The sequence below is a fragment of the Phaenicophaeus curvirostris genome, chromosome 2 (genome assembly GCF_032191515.1).
Source record: "Phaenicophaeus curvirostris isolate KB17595 chromosome 2, BPBGC_Pcur_1.0, whole genome shotgun sequence".
In the NCBI taxonomy this organism is placed as follows: domain Eukaryota; kingdom Metazoa; phylum Chordata; class Aves; order Cuculiformes; family Cuculidae; genus Phaenicophaeus; species Phaenicophaeus curvirostris.
This window is the reverse complement of record NC_091393.1, coordinates 15,638,572-15,659,257: the sequence shown is the minus strand read 5'-3', so window position 1 is coordinate 15,659,257 and position 20,686 is coordinate 15,638,572. Positions and strand designations below refer to the sequence as shown.

The 20,686-nt window shown below is 37.8% G+C and overlaps 1 protein-coding gene across 50 annotated transcripts in view; it reads left to right on the top strand.

Annotated features, from left to right (window-relative positions):
* Positions 1 to 20,686, top strand: part of RIMS1 (regulating synaptic membrane exocytosis 1) — a 323,528-nt gene that overhangs the window by 234,001 nt on the left and 68,841 nt on the right. For 27 of the 50 annotated variants that reach the window (XM_069851408.1, XM_069851407.1, XM_069851383.1 and 24 more), the window contains 2 exons: positions 477 to 506; positions 11,912 to 12,024. The exons of 6 other annotated variants lie outside the window; for them this stretch is intronic. In XM_069851408.1, coding sequence (XP_069707509.1) covers positions 477 to 506; positions 11,912 to 12,024 — 143 coding nt within the window. The remainder of the gene's footprint in view (positions 1 to 476; positions 507 to 11,911; positions 12,025 to 20,686) is intronic. 17 more of the 50 variants (XM_069851371.1, XM_069851364.1, XM_069851382.1 and 14 more) reach the window with 1 other exon arrangement.

Here is a 20,686-nt window from a genome sequence, read left to right as displayed (position 1 = left end):
AGTTTAAGCCTTGTAATTTATGTTTTCCTTAAAGACCAATTTTCCATAGTCCAATGGTTATTAAGTATTATAGATTTCAGTAAATAGAAAATTAACTCTCATTACAGCAGAAAAGGCTTCAGAATCTAAAACAGGGCTACATGGTCCAGGAGTGAGAGTTCTATGAAAAGCAATTTTAAGATTTTTATGCCATCCATAAATCTGGGTCTGACAATAGTGCTCAAGCAGAATACTTAAAAGAGTCCACAATCTGGATCTCAGTAACTTCATTGTTCCTGTTAATTTTAAAGAAAAAGTCATAGGCTTTATTATTTGTCATGGTTTGTCATTTTAGTTTTCTACATTGCTTTTACATATGCTGGAGTACTGCCTACTGTACATGCCATTTGTCATGTGTAACACATTTCTTTATCTAACTTTAAATTTGCTGATTTCTTTTTCTGTTTCCATCATTCCGTGCATTTAATTCATTGAAGAACAAGAGACTTTTAACTCTTCCACAAAAGGTAAATATTTATGTAACTTTTTACAAATGTTTGGCAATCGTTAATATTGGCTTTTCCCTCAATATATACACTATCAGTATAGAGTATTTAGTTATTAGTGTTTAACAGGTGAGAAGGTTGTTTCTCAAATATCTGTATGATACCTGATGCCCCTTTTTATAATCTGAAAATGGTTTCTCTTATGATTTCTAATTTTCCTATTGTACTAGATTTACCAGGAGTAGTCATGGCTCAGATATTCCTTAGCTGAGTTAAAGCTGAGTTAAGATTTTACATAAGCTTCTCTTGAGCTGTGCATAACATCTGCTTCTAATCATGCAGCTGTGGCTCTTGGCATCTGTGAGAGATGTTTCGTATGAAAACTGGAAAGTGAGATGGCCAGAAACTGTCCTTCATTTTCAGAGGGATTCTGATGTGTTTAATTTACGTGGCAATTCTGTCCTGGACACTCAGAAAGTTAGTCATGCTGTAGGGCAAATTTCTATGGCAGACACACAGCGCTCACCTCCTATGAATTTGACCTATGAATTCTCCATGTTCCTGCTGATAGTAGTAAATTAGTGAGCTCAAACAACAGGTATCTTCTAAGATGGTCCCAAAAAGTGAAAATTGAGGTCTGTCATGTCCCTATCAAGGCGACATTGCAGAGAAGTCCTCTTTTTTTTTTTTTTTTTTCCTGGAACTAGAAGTTTTTTCAAAGTCAGAATGAAGCTTGGAGAGAAAGAATGAAAACAATAATCCCTTTTAACGTTAAGAGCAAAATACTCTGCTGCATAAACATAATAGCACAGATTGACCTTTTATGACCTTCAGTCCTCAGTCCTGCAGATCTTGGGAAATTCTGGTCTGAGTACAGGCTTAGATGGATCAAAGCCAAACTGTAGGCTGAATTTGAATCAGAGTATCTCCTACAACTTCTTTACTTGCTGAAAGTGTGAACCCCATTCATACTTCTTAGGTAAAAATTTAGCAGCTGTTCCACTAGATATGAGCTCGAACACCCATGCTAATACTTAGGAGCATGTTTTCATGATAATGTTAAAAAAAAAGTGAAAAAGAAATAATATTTACTGTGGGTATCAGCAATTGCGCATTATTTTGCAGTGTTAAGAATGTACTATGAAATGTCTTAAGAGAGTTCAAATAATGGTTGATTTACAAATTATTTTTGTAATTTTTGCTTTTTTCAGTATTTATATTTCTCTCAAACAGAACAATACAAATCAATGATGCCAGATTGCTGTTTATGCCTCTTTCGAGTTCACAAAGCTTGCCCTGTGATTTGGACTGCAGTGGATGTTTCTTTTTTTAAAACAAAACAAAAACTAGACCATGCTATTAAAAGGTTTGTAAAAGAGCTTGTTTCTACAAGATTTGGATGGATCTGGCCCAGGATTTCGGAGAGTGTAGAAGTTGGTGGGATCTCTGTGCACAGATTCCTCTGGCTTAAGGGAGCTGAATGCAGATGCAGCCTAGAGGAAGAAAACAGTGTTGGACAAAAGAAGAGGAGCAGGAAGAAGTGGGTGGCTGGCAGTTTGAGGGAACATGATTTAAGCTGAGCTGACATTCCCCAGTCCAGTGTAACAGATAATAGGCCGTAGATGAATAGGAGATGGGGATGATGGGTTTACTGGCTTTTATGTGGCAAGGAACATTGATATGAAGGAAAGAACATACTACAGATGTGAGCAACACTGACCACATAAATTTACAACAAAAAAACCCCCAAGTATCTGTTCCATTTAGTCAATGGGAAGGGTTGGTAGAAGTTCTCCAGAAGATTAGGAAAATGCTGACTTGGATTGCTGCAAAAACCAGTGGTTTGGGGTTTTTTTTTAGTTTTTAAGAAGTATATGTTTGTTTTCTCGTTGTTTCCTTTTAAATAAAAGGATGAACTGAGTATTACATCAGCAAGTTCAGATTTTTATCACAGAATCACACAGAATCATAGAATCACAGAATAACCAGGTTGGAAGAGACCCACCGGATCATCGAGTCCAACCGTTCCTATCAAACACTAAATCATATCCCTCAGCACCTCGTCCACCCGTGCCTTAAACACCTCCAGGGAAGGTGACTCAACCACCTCCCTGGGCAGCCTGTTCCAGTGCCCAATGACCCTTTCTGTGAAGAATTTTTTCCTAATGTCCAGCCTAAACCTCCCCTGGCGGAGCTTGAGGCCATTCCCTCTTGTCCTGTCCCCTGTCACTTGGGAGAAGAGGCCAGCACCCTCCTCTCTACAACGTCCTTTCAGGTAGTTGTAGAGAGCAATGAGGTCTCCCCTCAGCCTCCTCTTCTCCAGGCTAAACAATCCCAGCTCTCTCAGCCGCTCCTCATAAGGCCTGTAATATATTGGCTTACCTTCCATCTAGAGTTATTAAACTCAAGTTGGCCACCATGCCTCTGTGTGTACTGGAGGATCCAAGGTCATTTCCCAGTTTGGCAATCTGAGTATGTACTTTGGTCATGCCCCTCAGTTCTTATTTGGGAGTAGATCCAGATTGGTACCAGCTCCTATGGAAAGGAAACCCACGCACACAAGCTTAAAGAAGCCATAGCACATTCTAGTCGAGTACAGGGACCAGGGCTGCAGAGCAGGCTTCAGAGCCCATCTCCCTCACTATCTGTATGTTGCCGATAAGTACTTTTTGAAGTCCTACATGCAGAGAAGTGGTAATGAGTCCTTTATCTTAGCAACAGATTGATTTTTCAATGTTACTAACATTATATTTCTGAACGTTCATCTGATTATGATTTCAAAATGTGTGTCTTTTAGATTTCACAGTAGAGTTTGCTGTGGATTTTTAAAGTCATAAAACCTACCACAGGGATACTTTGTGTGTGTATATTGCAAAACATGTCCTGAAGGCTGAACAGAAATAACCTGGAGACTCATTATTTCTGAAAAGCTTCATCCTGGTCCAACACCAGTGTGAGTTCTCTCTGCTGTGCCATGCAGCCAGTTCTCCAGTGAATGCTCCCCTCCCTCCTTGCTTCCTACCTTTTGCTGCTTTATTCCCCTGCCTTTGTTTTAGATGTGGGTTCTGCCTAGTTTCTTCTTCTGCTTCCATTTCTCACTTCCTCAAACTAGGTACTGTTCCCCCACCCCTGATTCCCATCCACAGAGTATCTAAGCAGCACAGACAGGTGGAACTCCTGGCTTTTGCAGTGTAGAAAGGATAAGTGTACATGGCTCTAGACTGCATTATAGTTATAGCTGTTTATCACTGTTTGTCTTTTCTTATTAGCGTGAAGACTAAGAGTGAAGAATAAGTCAGATCTCTGTTGGCTTCTGAGATAAATGCAGTTCCCTATTACTCTGCCAGAACCTGCTGTTTGTGGCCCAAAACCACTCTTACTGCTAAACAGTTTTTAGGAGATAAATTTTCTCTTCAACTTACTGTTCAGTAGCTTCCTTGTGCAAGCAAATCTTTCTGTCATCTTAGACTTGTAGACTTTTTCCCCTTAAAGTTTGCATCATAAAGGGTGAGTGATATCTGCTGGTAAGGGTTGCAGCCATCTGAAATCTTGATGCCAATTTCTTCTTGTTAAGTAGCTTACTCCAGCATTTAATAATGCAGGTAAAACTTGGAGGATTTCCAAATTCTACTGTTTGCCTGCACCTCCTTTCTGTCTTGACCATGTTGAACAGAAACATGACGTGCCTCAAAAGCAAATTCTATGTTTGTGACAGACTTAACCATTACAGAAAATGGTATAGCTAATGCTAAGATATCCATAGTTTTTCTATAGTCTAGGAAAAAAACAGTATGGTTATCAGTTTTAATCACGTACTAGGTAAAGTCACCAGTCATTCTGACATAAAGCTCATACTTGGGTTTAAGCAAGAATGTCCTTTTAGAAATGTATTTTACTTAGTGACTGCAAGGGATGGAAAGTTGTTCCTGTGCTTAACCATCTGACTTCTTAAATGTATGTCTCATTCCTTATCAAACTTTACTTAACTTCATGGCTGCTGGGCTTTACTGTACCTGTATCTGCTGAACTGAAGAGCCTTCTGTTGTTAGAAATCTTCCCACATGTAATTAATTATGAAGCCAATTGTCTCCTTTCTTTATCATAATTTCCTAAATTTGTTTCTGCAAGACTTCGTACAATTCTCATGACTTCTTTCTGTATCTCTTTCACCAACAGAATGCTTGGAATGGTAATCCTGAAATATTAGAATCCATTAATATTAGGTGAACTGAGTATCTTGCAGTTTCCATGTTTATTGTTGAAGTTCTGAAACTCCCTGGCTCTTTATGGTAATTAAGAATTTGCTGCTCGTCTTTAATTTTCACATACCTTGCCAAAATTTCCCTTCTCCTTTCTTGCTTTATTATTAGCTAGATAGCAACAAGTCTGCTCTTCAGAGGGAGTGATATTTTGCTGGAGATACATGTGTAACATGTACAGCAGTTTAATTTTGGGTGCAAGGTGGTTTTCCTTGGAATTTGGTGATGGCAACTCTGCTTCTTAGGAGGTAGTTTCAGTGATAAAACAATTCTAATCCCCTTTCTCAAATGTGTGAGTGGATTCTTTTTAGGTATTATTTATTGTCAAGATTCACAGCTTTCCAAAATCTACAGAATATAAAGTTTCTTTGATGACTGTTGTAATGTGAAAGAGGTAGATACCTAAACAGTTAAGGCTAGAAATTAAAAATCAGAGCCAGAAAGGCAGCTATAGCATTTTTTGCTACTCCTTGCTAGTTCAGTATTACTGCCTGTGGTGTAATCCTTATTTAAATGAGCCCACATATGTTTCATACATTATGCTGTCAGCTTAAGAGATAGGTGTCTAGGTATGCCATTTAGGAAATATTTCAAAAAATATATAGTTTAGTCCCCCTTTCAAACCTTAAATAGCTGACTTAAAACATTAAAATTATTTCTGTTTCTTTTGCACTTGTAACTACTATTAGTGCAGCTTTTGTAGCGTTCACTGATTTTCACAGGATTGGTCTGTTGTTCGTACCAGTGCAGGTTCAATTTATTTTAAAGTCACATTTCATGCATTGTTAGATTCACATTCTGTGGTAGCAGAAATATACCATATTCTATCTATCTACTAAAGTTATTTCATTATTAAAAAAAAGAGAAAATTTTATCTACCCTACTATATTTGGTATGTTACTGTAGTATATTGCTCATGGTTAAGTTATTCTGTACATAGTTGAAAAGGTAGCATGTATTCTGAACAGCTAGGTCTAACTTCTCCATCAGTTAAACAGTCTTTGCCCATACTAGTGTGGTATTCTGAGGTTAGAAATACAGATGAGGGCTGTCAACTAGGCGTATGACTAGTACAGAAATTGTTAGTAACAGGTAATGTTTTAGAAAAATCAAGAAAATGTCATCTCTAAGAATAAACAACTGTTAAACTACCCTAACTTTCTTTGAGCATAGGCTGCAGGATGTAAATGAGATATGTAGCTATTTTTTTAATTTATTCCCTACCTCCTTTAAGTAGCATATTATGGACTTGCATAGTTTAAACAATCAAAGGACAGCATGTATTTTACAAGCTGTCAATAAAAAACCCAAACAAACACTTTCCTTATGATGGGAACATATATCCAGAGCTGCCTTTGATGTTAATCAAAATTTCTTTTATCACAAGAAATACAAGCAAAGTTTTGAATTAGTTTATGACTAAAAATGCAAGTCTTCCATTATGTGCATGTGTTAAATTGTTTTTTTACTAATACCATGACCTTTTCTGCAAAGACTGGAAATCCAGATATTTAGTTGTACTTCCAGAATCTACCATATTTTGAATCCTGTAAGATCTGTTATAAATTACACACAGTACTGAGTGCACAGCCTTTACAAGGATGTTTCTTGAATGACATGTGAGGAAGAGACCCTGGAGGAGCTGATGACCTGCTGGCCTGTGGGATGGGAGGTGATCTTAATCTTTGTAGATCATGTATTCTTCTACTGAATCCCATTCATAGTGGGAGCCAGATGGGGCTTAGCAGTGAGTTCATAGCTAAGGGAACTTCTGTGTGTTTCACAGAAGATCATACAGAAGTAAATTGGACATTTAATTCTAGGGAGCTTGGTGTGGTGTGTTGACTCAAGCCAGCGATTAAGCATGCACCAGCTTGCTCACTCTGCCCTCCATGGTGGGGTTAGGGAGAGAATTAGAATCATAGAATCCTTTGGTTGGAAAAGACCTTTGAGATCATTGAGTCCAACTCTACCTGTCCACTACTAAACCATATCCCTGGGCACTTCATCTACCCTTCTTCCAAATACCTCCAGGGATGGGGACTCAACCACCTCCCTGGGCAGCCTGTTCCAGTGCCCAATGCCCCTTGTGGTGAAGAAACTTCATCTAATGTCTAATCGGAACCTCCCTTGGCAGAACTTGAGGCCATTTCCTCTCATCCTGTCACTTGGGAGAAGAGAGCAACACCCACCTCTCCACAACCTCATTTCAGGCAATTGTAAACAGTGTTAAGGTCTCCCCTCAGCCCCCTTTTCTCCAGGCTAAACAACCCCAGTTGTAAGACTTGTTCTCCAGCCCCCTCACCAGGTTCGTTGCTCTTCTCTGGACTCGCTCCAGCAATGTCCTTTTTGTAGTGAGGGGCCTAGGTGCAGCCTCACCAGTGCTGAGTACAGGTGCACAGTCACTTCCCTGGACCTGCTGGCCACGCTGTTTCTGATAGAAGCCAAGATGCCATTGGCCTTCTTGGCCACCTGGGCACACTGCTGGCTCACGTTCAGTTGCTGTCAGCCAACACCCCCAGGTCCTTCTCTGCCAGGCAGCTTTCCAACCACTCTTCCCCAAGCCTGTGGCACTGCACGGGGTTGTTGTGTCCCAAGTGCAGAACTTTGCACTTGGCCTTGTTCAGCCTCATTCGATCAGTCTCAGCCCATTGATGCAGCCTGTTCAGATCCCTTTGGAGATACTCCCGACCCTCCAGCAGATTGACACTTCCTCTCAGCTTAGTGTCATCCACAAACTTACTAAATGTACACTCAATGCCCTCATCGAGAACATCAATATATTGAACAGAACTGTACCCAGCACTGAGCCCTGGGAAACAGAACTTGTGACCAGTGTCCAGTTGGATTTAACTCCATTTCCCACCACTCTCTGGGCCCGGCCATCCAACCAGTTTTCCACCCAGGAGAGTGTGCGCCTGTCCAGGCCAGAGGCTGACAGTTTCCGAAGCAGAATGCTGTGAGAAACTGTGTCAAAGGCTTTACTGAATTCCAAGACTACATCCACAGTCTTTCCCACATCCAGTAGATGTGTCACTTTGTCATAGAAGGCGATCAGGTTAGTTTGGCAAGACCTGCCTTTCATGAACCCCTGTTGACTGGGCCTGATCACCCGGTTCTCTTGTATGTGTTGTGTGATAGCACTCAAGATCACCTGCTCCATGACCTTTGGCACTGAGGTCAGACTGACAGGCCTGTAGTTTCCTGGATCCTCCCTCCAACCCTTCTTGAAAATGAGATTTGCCAACCTGCAGTCAAGTGGAACTTCCCCAGTCAGCCAGGACTGCTGGTAGATGATGGAAGAGCAATAGTGAGTAAAAACCTCATGGGCCAAGGTAAAGACAGTTTAATAAGTGAAAGGGAAAGATGAAGGAAAAAACCCACAAACTGTACCACCAACTGATGCCAATGCAATCACTCACCACCTCCCACCAGCACACTAATGCTTGTCCAGTCTCTGAGAAGCACCTACCTTGGAAAGACTCCCCCCGTATTGCAGAGGATAGTGCTAGAATGGAACATCCCTTTGGTCAGTCAGGGTCAGCTGTCCTGCCTGTTTCCCATTCCTGTCTCCAGCCTACTTGCTGGGGGATAGGCAGCATGAGAAAGAGAGGTGGCCTTGATGCTGTGCAGGCACTACTCAGCTGCTGCTAAAACATCGGTGTGTTATCAACACAACTTAAATCAAAAAGTCAACACCATCGGGATTCTGTGAAGAAAATTACTTCTGTCCCAGCCAGACCCGGTACACATGGGATTATAGGAGTCAGACTGATTTATAAATATATTAATGGAATTGAAGTATAACATTTTGATTCCATTTACGTGTCTGTCTGTTCCTTCCTGCATGGCTTGATTGTTTACGTAGATCATTGTTGTACAAGCTTCACAAGGTTTAGTAGCAGTAAAAGCTTTAACTCTAAAATCGCACCCCTTATCTAAGCAGCCTGCTCAATGAATTCTCTTCTTTCAGTTACTTCTTATACTGATTCACCTGACGTCTGAACCAATAGCTTTTGAAGAGACAAGAGTTATAGCTCTTTGAACCTTGACATCTTAATACCAAAGAGAGTAACATATTAGCACAACTGATATTGGTAGTGGCTGTGCCACTAATTTGAGGCTCTTATGGTAAATCTTCTTATTTTGAATTCTAGAGCCACTGTAGATATCAGAAGTCTTGGGATTACAGTCTTCAGTCTATAAATTACTGTGTAGTCCTACCTCTCAGGAGCGCCAGGGAAAGCCCTCTGTAAATACTAATGTCCTAAAAGAAGGAAGATCCATATTTTTCTAAAAGGCAGTTAAGGTTCTTTAAGTGCTGTTTATGTCAAATTTTCATTACCAGTGGTAACCTGCTGTGCTTCAAGAAAGTAATGTGATTGTATGGTCGTCTTACCCATGGTTGTGACAGCTTGTACTAATGTGCTTTTGCTCCTGTATTAGATTTTTTATGCTTCTTTTTTTTACCATATAAAAAGTATACCAGGCTACTTATCAGGTAGATGAAATTTTCCATTAAAGAACTGAGCTAGATACAACATCTGCTCAGCTGTGCATGGTAAACAAAACTGGAAAAAGCACATTTTCTAGAGCAGGCTTGCATTTCACACAGTTGCTTGCTTATAAATACATAGTAAGCTAAGTGGTGCTAAATTACATTTGACTCCATGCACAAAACCAAATTTCTCCATTAGAGAATTTAGATTTATTTTGCAGTCCTTTTTAATTGTTCTCATGTTAATTTATATAATGATATTTAAAAATTAAAACCAGAACATAAACATGTTGTTAAGGTTAAGGATTTAAAATATAACAGAAAATCAAGTATCACAGGGTTAAGGTTTAATATTGACCCAACCTCGACTGCAGTAATTTTCATGTATAGTCACCACAATAGTATCATATTACATAGTAGAATATTCTTTCTCAGTATTGTAAGTAATACAGAGTAACATTATTTCATATAAATTATTAAATATAACAATTGACAGGGTGAAACTACTAAAAATCAGAGTTATTTTCTAGAGTGACTGTAATCTATGCACCATACACACACAGGGCTAAATTTTTAAAGGGGTCTCAATTTTCCCTCTGATTTTATATCCTCAGTCTATTTCATTCATGTATGATAGGACTAAGATATCTGAGTTTCTACTTCAGTCACTGATTGATATATCTTAATCCTTTCATATTTGTCCTTAAAATAAGAGGCCATCTTTAAAAATTTCTCCTAAAGTGCTCGATTTTGCCTTCAGATACCTCCATGCAACTTCCATTGAAGTAATTGGAGCTGTGCCTGCATATCTGATGGTGGAACTGGACTCATTGCAATTAAGGTACACATTTACCGGCATAATTAGTCATCTGGAATAACCCCTGGGTCCAGTTTGACATTCTGCACATGCAGAATTTCCTAGACTGGACTCTCTGCGTGTGGGAGATTGAAGATTAGGATGATAACTTTATTTTGTGCCTTCGATTTGTAGCTGTAGCAGAATTTTAATGTAATTTGCTGTATTTAATTTTCCTATTTTTAAATAAGAAATGTGGAAGGAGGACATGGAAACAACTTATTTTTCACGGTGATGTCTTTGTACATTTTTTCATACCCAGCCAGGCATACAGACTTCCCGTTGTTTCCACAAACGCATCATGACTGTGCAATAACATGCAGTTTAAAGGATACAGCCTTGAGTGTACTGCATTTTTTTTTATCTTTGTGCTTGCAAAGCACAGACAAAAAATAGATATGTAAAGAACCCCACAGTTAACTAACAGCATAAAACCCTCATGTGAGAACTCTGATACTTATTAATTCGTAATATAGATCTTTAAACAACATGATAGAGAGCTTATTTTCCACTAATTTAAAATTGTCTGTGTTTTGTGATTGAAATATGATTCCATACAGCTTTTAAGTCGGTGTCTCTCTCATGTCACTGGTCTGGGGAGGGGCTGTTTATGAAATCCTGACTTTTAAAATTTACTGGTTTGGAGAGAGAGTCCTATAAATCCACGGTTGACCGAAAAGCAGCAGAAGGTTTTTGCGGAGGTTTTCCCAAATAGAATACCAATCTTGAATTTGTGACAAACAACAAATTTGAACTAAAAGAAGTTGTCTTTTTGGATGTTATAGTCTGTAAAATATCAATGTTCCTGTGATTTAAATCATTACTGATGAATATTTGAGTCTAGTTCTAGAGCTGTTACAAAGTGCTTGTTTTCATGGTTTTGGTTTTATTGGTTCTCTTTAATTTGTATAGTGCTACTGAGTTTAAGAATAGCAGAATATTTAGTTCTCACTGAAAATTATCCACTACTCCAAAGGTTAATTTATTTTAAGGAAATGTTAGCCCAGGGGCTTTCACACCCATCTTTCCATTAGTGCAAGGTCATCTTCTTGTGGCAAGCACAGACAATATCAATTGCCGTAATTTGTTCAAATTGAAGAAGATGCTGTTTACAGCACCACAACTTCTTGAAAGTTTACGGTGATGTTTCTTTTTTAAAACAAACGAAGGGAAACTGAAAATAGACAAACAAATAATTTATTTTAAATAAAGTGAATATTAGAGAGCAAAGTAGTGCTTTTAAAGGACTTCTTGTAAAAAGAAATTGTTAGAAAATTACTGATTTTTTTTACTATGACTGGTTGAATGTAGAAATAATTCCTCTCCAATAATCTTTAGCTATGGTAAACAGTTATGTTTTTAAAATAGTAGTAAGAGTTAATTTAAAATAAATTTTAATACCTGTTTAATGCATTAACTCTTAGAATGCTACTGTAATATTTTCTACTATTAAGCAAACACATGCCTAAATGATCATGGGATTTATGTCCCCTGCATTCATAATACTTGAGAGGTTTATAATTCAGTCTGTCACCTAAATTCTTTCACTCTTTTCATATCTGTTGCACCAGCTTGATTATATGTAAGAAACTGAGATGTCTGCCCATTTTCAGGTAAAGACTCTCATAATGGAAATGGTTGATTTCTTGACATTAGTGTTCCTTTGTTCTGTGTTGACACCCTGCTTGTTCTACGTTTGTACTTTACTTTGTTTCGTTGAGATGGAAATAAGTTAAAATTGTTGCTAAACCATTTGTTTTTTTCTGAAAAGTTTTTGCTATTTTTAATTGATTTTCATTGTGTGTTTTTGCAGCAAGCTTAGTAGTGGAGGAGCGAACAAGACAGATGAAAATGAAAGTGCATCGTTATAATCAGACGTCAGGGTCTGGTTCTAGCCAAGAACATGAGCGTGAGCAATATACCAAGGTAAAGTCAGTAGTATTGAAATGATACTTTGGCTTGAAAATTGAAGGCATAAACCTGTTTATTTAAAATATTCTTTCACCCTCAAGAACGCTGTCTTATAAAGCCTGAAAGAAATGTCTTCAAGTGAAAGCTTAATTTTTACGCCCATTAAATGTGCATTAGTCTTTGAGGTCACCTAAGATGAAACTGCAAAAGCAGACCACTTCAAAACTGATTCAAGAAAGAAAGATCCTTCAACAGGTGTTAAATAAAGCCATGTTACCTCTAGCTTAGGAAATCTCTGGCCTTCCAGCCTTCCCTGAAGGCTGGAAGAGTGGGCCATGGACGTCGCGTTATATACTGGCCCTGCTCTTTTGTTCTTCTCTAGGCTCTTGCTGCTGCCTGACGTGGAGAGAGCTAGACAGAATGAAATCCAATCCCAAGCAGCATATTTGTATGGTTTTTTTCATCCTAATAATGTCACAGATAAAGTATTTCCTTTCTTGTAATGCGTACTGATTAACTTGATCTCCTTTTCTAATAAAAGTGTAAAGATTTCCTATGATAATTAAGTATACATGAAAGTACAGTAATGCAGTTATAGAGAGGGACTTTTTTTTTTCTGGATAATGCTAGAATGATATCCTACAAACCTGTACATTTAAGAATCTACAGGCTTCAGAGCAAACTGCTGAAAACATATCGCACATCTCCACTGCCACTTGCAAATCAAGCTGTGAGGGACCGGAGCTGAACTTTCTGCTGGAGGTGTTTTGTCTTGTGACGCCTAACAAAGGAGTAACATTTACATAAGTTAGAAGGGGAAATATTGTTTACTTGGGTTCTGTGTTTCCTTTTAGGGATATAATACTGTGCTGTAGTATGCAAAGTAAAGGGCAGAGACAAAACCAGCAGCAACTGAGTTGAGGGAGAAGCATTCCTGCAATTCTCTTCCAGTGCCCTAGAGAGTTACGTGCTTTCAAGGAGTGACCACGGGATGGCAGTATGAATGTAAAAGTCCACTGTAAAAAATTAAGACACACGTAGCAACCGTGTGTTAAAAATAAGGTCTCAGAATAACAGTAGTTGTAAGAAAATCACAGTTCATATTAATTTAGACTTTAGTGCTTCAAGAGCTACATTTCAAAGGCTTTCTCCACATCAGCAAGAACTAAATGCTTGTATTTTTATTTCTATGTTTTAAAAGAAACAAACTTTCAATTTGTGAACTGGTATCATAGAGAAAACAACAAACTTTTGTCAACTTCTCCTCAGCTGCGGACCTGAGAAAGCTCCTGTAGCACAGGCACCAGTCTTTCTCTCCCTAACCTTCCAAGCTTACTTTGTGTATTTTGCAGAGTTGCATGCTCCTGGAGGCACAGGTTAAAACAACAGATAGGTGAACTACTGAGCAGAAAAACAGTCTGAAATTTACTTAAATTAGTCAAATGGGTATCTAACTTGTAGTGTCTAACAGATTTGGAAGATGTATTCAAGATCTTTTTACGGTGAATGCAGAGACAACTTTAATAAGGACATATCTTTTTTGAGACCACCTCGTTATTAACGTAGAACTTAGATGAAACAGTTCTCAAATGGAAGAGAGATAAGAAAAACTAGGCTTTAGGTTCTCAATTGCCAGACAGTGGGACATCAGTGCTATTAAAAGAAACCATACAACTGTGATGGAACTTTCCAATAAGATCAAGTCTCAGAAGCCAGAATTTGTATAATTAAACCAGCTCATTTGCTATTGGTTTTGCCATTACCTTCACAAGAGAACAACTCAGGACGAGAGGGTGAGATGCAGTGTGTCTCCCAAATAGCGAACATGCTAAAAAAATAGTAAAAATAGCTTTGGTAAAGTTTGTAGGAGAAAAAGGTAATGTGTGATCTGAGGACTTTGGCCAGGATGACCAAACATATACCTTTGTTTATAGTCAAAAGGCTGTTTTCTGATTTGGATCAACTGTTCTCACAAATTGATTCAAATGATCATGTTTTTTCATTATGAAAGATGTTTTTTAGTTTTTACTCTCTTTAATATTTATCATAAGCATTATTTTTGCTTCTCAATATATTTTTCTTATTGGGTTTATGTAGATGCAATGTATGGTTAAATAGTTGTTGGAAAACATCAAGGGGCAGTGTTACAAATTTCTCTTACCTTCTAGTACTGAGAGTTTTCTAGCATTGTCTTTAGTTTTTAAATATATGTGGAAATGAAATCAAGACTGAAATCACAGCATGATGATTACTAAATGGAAAGAACTCTGTTGAAAATTGTTTTATTTGGAATTTTTTTTTAAAAGTATGACCACAACTTTGAGAAAGTCAATTCTCTGTCCACTGTTGTAACAAAAATATTTTTGAAGTACAGAGTGTTCTTTATGACAGTGTTCTTTCTGATAGATCCTTTGCATGCTAAAACAGTAGAAAACAGAATTAATTAGTTGTCCTGGCCTTTAAATTCAAAAATCTTAACTTATCGTGTATTTTCTACACAACAATGGTGTAGTCCTAGATTGGATGGTGCAACCTGTAATAAATTTTTAGGTGCTGGGAATTAATTATTTTAGCACATTCTGACTCTGCACTACAGTCAGCAACGTAGCTGTTTCTTTGTGTCACTGTGGCAATAGTCATCACTTTGAAAATGTTACTAAAGCAAACATTGTGCTACTACCCTTCTTTACCCTCAGAAAATGCTGAAAGAGTCAAGAAAATAAACCAGACAGATGAAGATTTAGACAACTCTAATGGAATTGTAGTAAGTCGTATCAGGTGGCACAGTAAAGTTGATGACTGAGACTTCTAAGGAGTTCAGACTAGACCTAATTTCAGCTGCGAAAATCTGTGAGAAGCTTTTGAAAGCTGCAGAAGCAAGAATTACTTTAAATAAAAAAGAAATATTGTTCAAGGGTCTAACAGACCTTTTGGAATACTGAAAAAAAATATTGAATAGCTATTAAAGAAAAGGCAGTTGCAGGAAGAATTTTTCCCTCTTTAGTAGAAATGCTTCTCTTTCTCATTCAGCAGTCTTTTCCCAACGCTTCAGAAAATAAGTACATATATTTAGTAAAGAAATTATGCTGTGCTGCACATTGAGAGGACATTCACTTCTGATTTTCAGAGTGGTTGACTCACATGAATTTGATTCTTCCACTATTTTAACATTTGCAAATATGTTATTACATATAATATTTACACATAAAATTCTGTAAAAGTTTCAAAAATATTCTTTCAGTATGGACTGGATCTCCTTTGCAATGATGAATTATGTGTATTCAAAACTAATTCCTTAAATTTAAATATAATTTCTCTTATAATCAAATAAGCCATTCTTTTATCAGAGGTATCGTAACATGGCCATTGTGATTTCCAATCCATATCTGGTGCATTTCTTCCATTTTTGTAATTTCTCTCAAATCTTCTACTCTCAGTAAGCAAGCATTAGATTTTCAAGCATGCCTCATGCAGTTAGTGTGCAAACATTTTTAAAATCTCTGTTTTAAACATGTATTAATGGATTTTGAATAGGTAACTCTCTGCTCAAAAATATTTGTATAGGTCTTAATGGCTGTTCCATTCTAATTATTTTAAAAACTTCGCAGACCTCACATCCTTATTTCCTTTAGTTCCAGTGAAAAGACTCTGTAATTTATGTGAAAATGTTAAATTCTGAAAAAAAAGCTAAATGAAAAAAAATATCAAACGAAGAAACCCTCTGGGGATTTGGCAGAAGGGTTTAAAAAAGAGCTTTAAATATCTGTCTGCCTTCTTTCTTGTGTATTGATGAGGCTGTCGTGGCTAGTATGCAAATATTTGTGCTATTTCAGTGTTTCAGAGAATCAAAACACTTTGGCAGTGCAATTCTGGATTTGCATAGGTGTAAATGACAGGGTATCTTATTAGGCTTTTTATTCAAAATACAGTTAAGTTTTTTGTTCCAGATGCCACACACAGAACACAAACACCATCCTGTAGCCACTCCAGCATTCCAGAGAATGTGCAACTAATTTTTTTGGAAGGTCTGTTTATACAAGAGAGTTACTGACACTGTTACACTGTAGTACATATTTAAAAGGACATCACTCTATATTTAGATGTGCTACCAACTCAGTTAAGACTGTATGTAATTGGAAAGCATTTAGCATAAAAGTGTAATCATGGCATTAGTTCAGTGACGTTCTGTGGATTTAACTTGATATTTAATGTCTTCAAGGAAGAGCTGGATAGGAGACTTGTCATTATAGGAACCTGAGTATGTTAAGTTTTATGAGATGCTGGTCAAGTCTTAGGGCTATGTATAGAAAATGCTCTTGGACATTGATTTGATGAGTATCTTATTTTGATCCCTCTTCATCCACCTTCGAGAAAAAAATATTTACTATACATCCCATTGATACAACAGTCACTCTAGTACTGGTGGGGTTTCACAAAATTCAATGAGATCCATTAATTTGAGTTGTGGGCTTCACTGCAGTTTTCCCATGATTTGACTTGCTCATTTTTACTGTTCCCTATCAGGAAGTTGAGTGACGTTCAGAGTAGTTGAGTTGTATACAATTGTGGGAGGAGTTATAATAGTTGGAATCATTGGTGCTTGCTCTGGACCATCATGTGAGCTGGTCCTAAGACGCAGATCCAGATGCTGATAGGAGTCTGAGATGAGGCTTGGACACACCAAGGTGCTCACTGTTAGGCTGTGAACCCCAGCCACATTTGGAGGAAGCCTTTGTGAGTGGTTATAAAACACAAGGTGCTTTATGTGATTCAATGTTTCCTGACAAAATTCCTTGTCAGAGTAAAGTGCCTCAAAAGGTAGTTGTGATCTCAAGACTTGCATAAGCCCCTGGGTGAATTAGCCCTTAATGTTTCTGGTTTTGATTTATCTTTTCTCATTTTAATTTTTTCATTTTAATCCTCATTTAATTTTTGTCATTTAATTTCCTCAATTTAAGTACTTAATGAATCATGTATTTTTAGAGGGGTTTTTTTGTAAGTCAAGGGAGGAGACACTCCTTCAGTTTTCAAAGCTCTGAACTATTGCATTATCCATGGTTTTGGGAGATAAATCTAGAAATATAAATACTTATTAATAAGAGAGATAATGTAATTATAATGGACTGTTAAATTACTTCCAAAATGTGCCTTATAATCAGTAAAATTGCTAACATCGTTAGTCATTGAGGAACTGTAAAAGTATTCAAGAAGTGCACTTTTTTGGTTTACGTATGTGCTCTTTCCATTGATGTTAGCACATCTGCAGTTCATCATACCCCCTTTTTTTCCTTTTGCCGGTGTCAAAGCAGTAGCAACTCTAGAGGTGGTAAAGTGAATGGAAGAACTGCATTTCAGCTGTTTATATATATAGATAGTTATATTGAAAAAACTTCTACCTCTGTAATGCAGAAGCAGACGGTGCAGATGGTTTGGGTATTTGAAGCCAGATCTACCCTCCATTAATTGCAATCAAAGTCACTGCAAACTTCAGCAACTATCCTAATGTGATAAACAATGCATTTTGGAGTAAAAATCTTACGTAAGGTGTAAGTCTGTAAGATATGGAGTTGAAAGAGAAGTTCGCTTTATTCTGAAGCTTCAAAATTAGATAATATTTAAATATAACATGATGATAGGGCATTTATTACAAATATATGCAGATTTACAAAGAGCAGCAGTTCCCTAGGTGAGCAGGACTGTATCAAATTACTTTTGAGTCCAGCTGGAAATCTGCAGGCATTACTTTAATGCAGATATCAAATAAGGGGATCTTAGCCCACTACATTTTTCTTCTGAATGATAATTTCAAGTGCATTGCAACAGTAAAATATTCTTTTAATAATCACTGCTTTGTGAAAGAGCACTATTTACTTTTGTCTGTATTTGAGGGGAAAAAAGTTAACTTCAGAACTGCTTTCATTTTGTTCATCTGTTAGCTAAGACAACTGATGATTGTTCTGAAAAGGGGTAGGTAAGGAATAACCAGAAAAAATTGTATGCCTCCTGTAGAGGGCAGAGAATTCAGTAGAAGCAGAAGCTATAGGAATTACAAGCTAAATCCCGGAGAAATAGTAGTAAAATGCTGTAGCACTCAGCATTAACTTTCAGCATCACTGCTTTCTGTGCTAACCTCCATTTCTGTGTATGGAAGGGTTTTCTGCTTCTTGGGAATCACAGCCCTGCCATACAGTGAAAAGGGATAGCAAAAGCTCAACCATGCCATGAAAGTCTCATTGAGGAAAGAATGTTTTGTGTTTTATGCAGTAGCTCTGTGATTGGGATATCAAGGCAAGTAGAAGACATAGATTCAGTTTTTTGCTTTTATCTCCCATCTCACTGTAAAATTATTTTGTTTACCAACATATGAAAGTAATACTCGCTATTAACCCAGTCCGATATGTACAAAGCAATTCCATTTTGTACAGACTGTTGGACTATAGGGACCAAGACAGTGAGGGTATCTGCACAGCCTCCACTTGCAGGGGATGATACCTGGGCTGAAGACCCTGTAGCAAAACATGTTTTCCTACTGATACTGAACAGACATTCAATGAGGCCGAGTCCCTGAACAGTCAGTCACAACTAAGCTGGGGTTTCTAACTTCTTTCCTGGTATCCTTGCCAGTAAGCTGCACAACTATGCTCAATGCATTCTCTCTCTCTCCTCTCCATCTTTCCTAGCCCATGAAAGGTGGAGCGAATTCAGTACGAGTGAAACAGAGGGTCTTGCACTGCCCTGCGACATGTATAGTCCACTGTGTTCAACTTTATTATTTTGCTTTGGAATAATAAATTGAGTGCTAAACAAACAGCAAGATTCAGGTGTGGCTTGGGAGAAAGGCCAGCAGCCTATACCTCCCTCAACACTTAAGAAGAAGAAAGGCTTCCAGCAGGACAAAGGAAATCACTGCTTCTGGCCTCGGTGGTTCCTTGATGGGAGAGCTCAGATAGTGCAGCCTCCTCCAGCAGCATGTCATGCTTGCTCAGAGACCACATCTGTCTCCTTCTATCCATTCCAGATTTGCTGTATGCAATCTCAAACCAAGAGTCACAAAGAGAACATGGACTTTTTGATGAGGAAGAAAAGTAACTAGATATCATATCATGATGAGAGAGGGGGGAAGTCAGATTGCCTTCAGCCAATACAAGTAAAATATGGAGATATTTCTGAGACATTCTGTTACTGTGCATAAAAAAAACCCCAAACAAGCATGTATTTGAAAGAGACTGCGTGGTTATATTGTAAACAAAGTATTTTTAAAATCTCACGTAAATATATAGGAAGAGTGAAATCCCTATTTCACTGAAATCAACAGAAATTTTATTATTTGATAGAATCACAATTTCTTTTGCAGATTGCTGTTCTATTTAACTCAATGGAAAGCCAGAACATTCCACATATTTAGATGTTTTTTGTATTTTTAGATGCCACAGTTCAGCCAAGCTTAAAGGATTCATTAGGATTTCTGTAGAAATTTTGCAAAAAATGTCCAGGCTGGCTCATGAGTGGGGCAGTTTAACTTAAATTAGAAAAAACAAACAATTCTGTTTTCCAGCCTCTGAAGATTTGTTTAGCCTGAGTAAAAAGATTTCATAGCTTTTATTCTTGCTTTGAATTTTTGTTTTTAGACTTTAGAAGAAAAATATGTCATCTGAAGAGATTTAAATGTTCCACTGTTATAAAATAGAGCTGATAAGAAGTAGCATGCTTTGTATTTCTGTTTTGGAGAGCCTTATTTTGCAGTCTGAAAGAAGGCAAATAGCGAAATTATTTAACAGACCCTACAAGCCATTCCCAAACAATGATGTGAATAAATGTATCAGCATAGTCTCACCTTAACCCCATTGGTCACTTATACTCAGATAAGTCACACCAAGTCACTTGGAATAAGACCCTGCAAATAAATCCTTGCTGTGGTTGAAAATATTTTTAAAACTTGGAGGTTTTGAGTCCTCTATCTTACCCACTTTTAGCTCAGAGTTCTGCTGTATCTGTTTCCATGTCAGTTCCTATTAGACATATTATTTGAGCTCAGAGTCATCATGCTCTGACTTATTCTGGAATCATCTGCAGAGTTTCATTTAGTATTTGAAGCTGAGCCTTTTCCTTTAGTAATCTAGAACTTTCTCTCCTGCAGATATTTCTATTCAGTGCAAGCCCCTCACTGGATATCCATAAGGGTTTGTTTCCTCAATGCATATTACTCAGGTCAACCCCTCAAGTTTTTATTCATAAATCGGTTTGTGTTTTAATCTTGGTGTATGCTGTCCAGGAGCTATGAGTAACCCTGAAACACATGCTGAGATACTAAATTTGAATAACCTCCAATTCTCCTACACATTTCTGTATTTACAGTCAGTGCTTAGTATCCTTTTCCTTTCTTCCCCTCCTCTACTTCCGTTAACTTCCTCATCTTATCTCAGATGTTTTACCAAGAGGTTTCCAGGTGTGCTGTGGAGACCTCGTAGTTGCTGATCTCATAGTTGCTGAAAGGCTGCAGACCAAGAGGAGATAAACGTGACTTGAGGAGAGGTAGCCTGATACATCGTCTGTACAAATCTGAGCTTGAGTTTGCCAGGCTTTCAAAGTTAAGTCATGACACGTGCCGACTGACTCAGTCTGCAATCCAGTGCCTAGTTGAGCTAGGGATATTCACAGACTGTCACAGCTTTGAGTG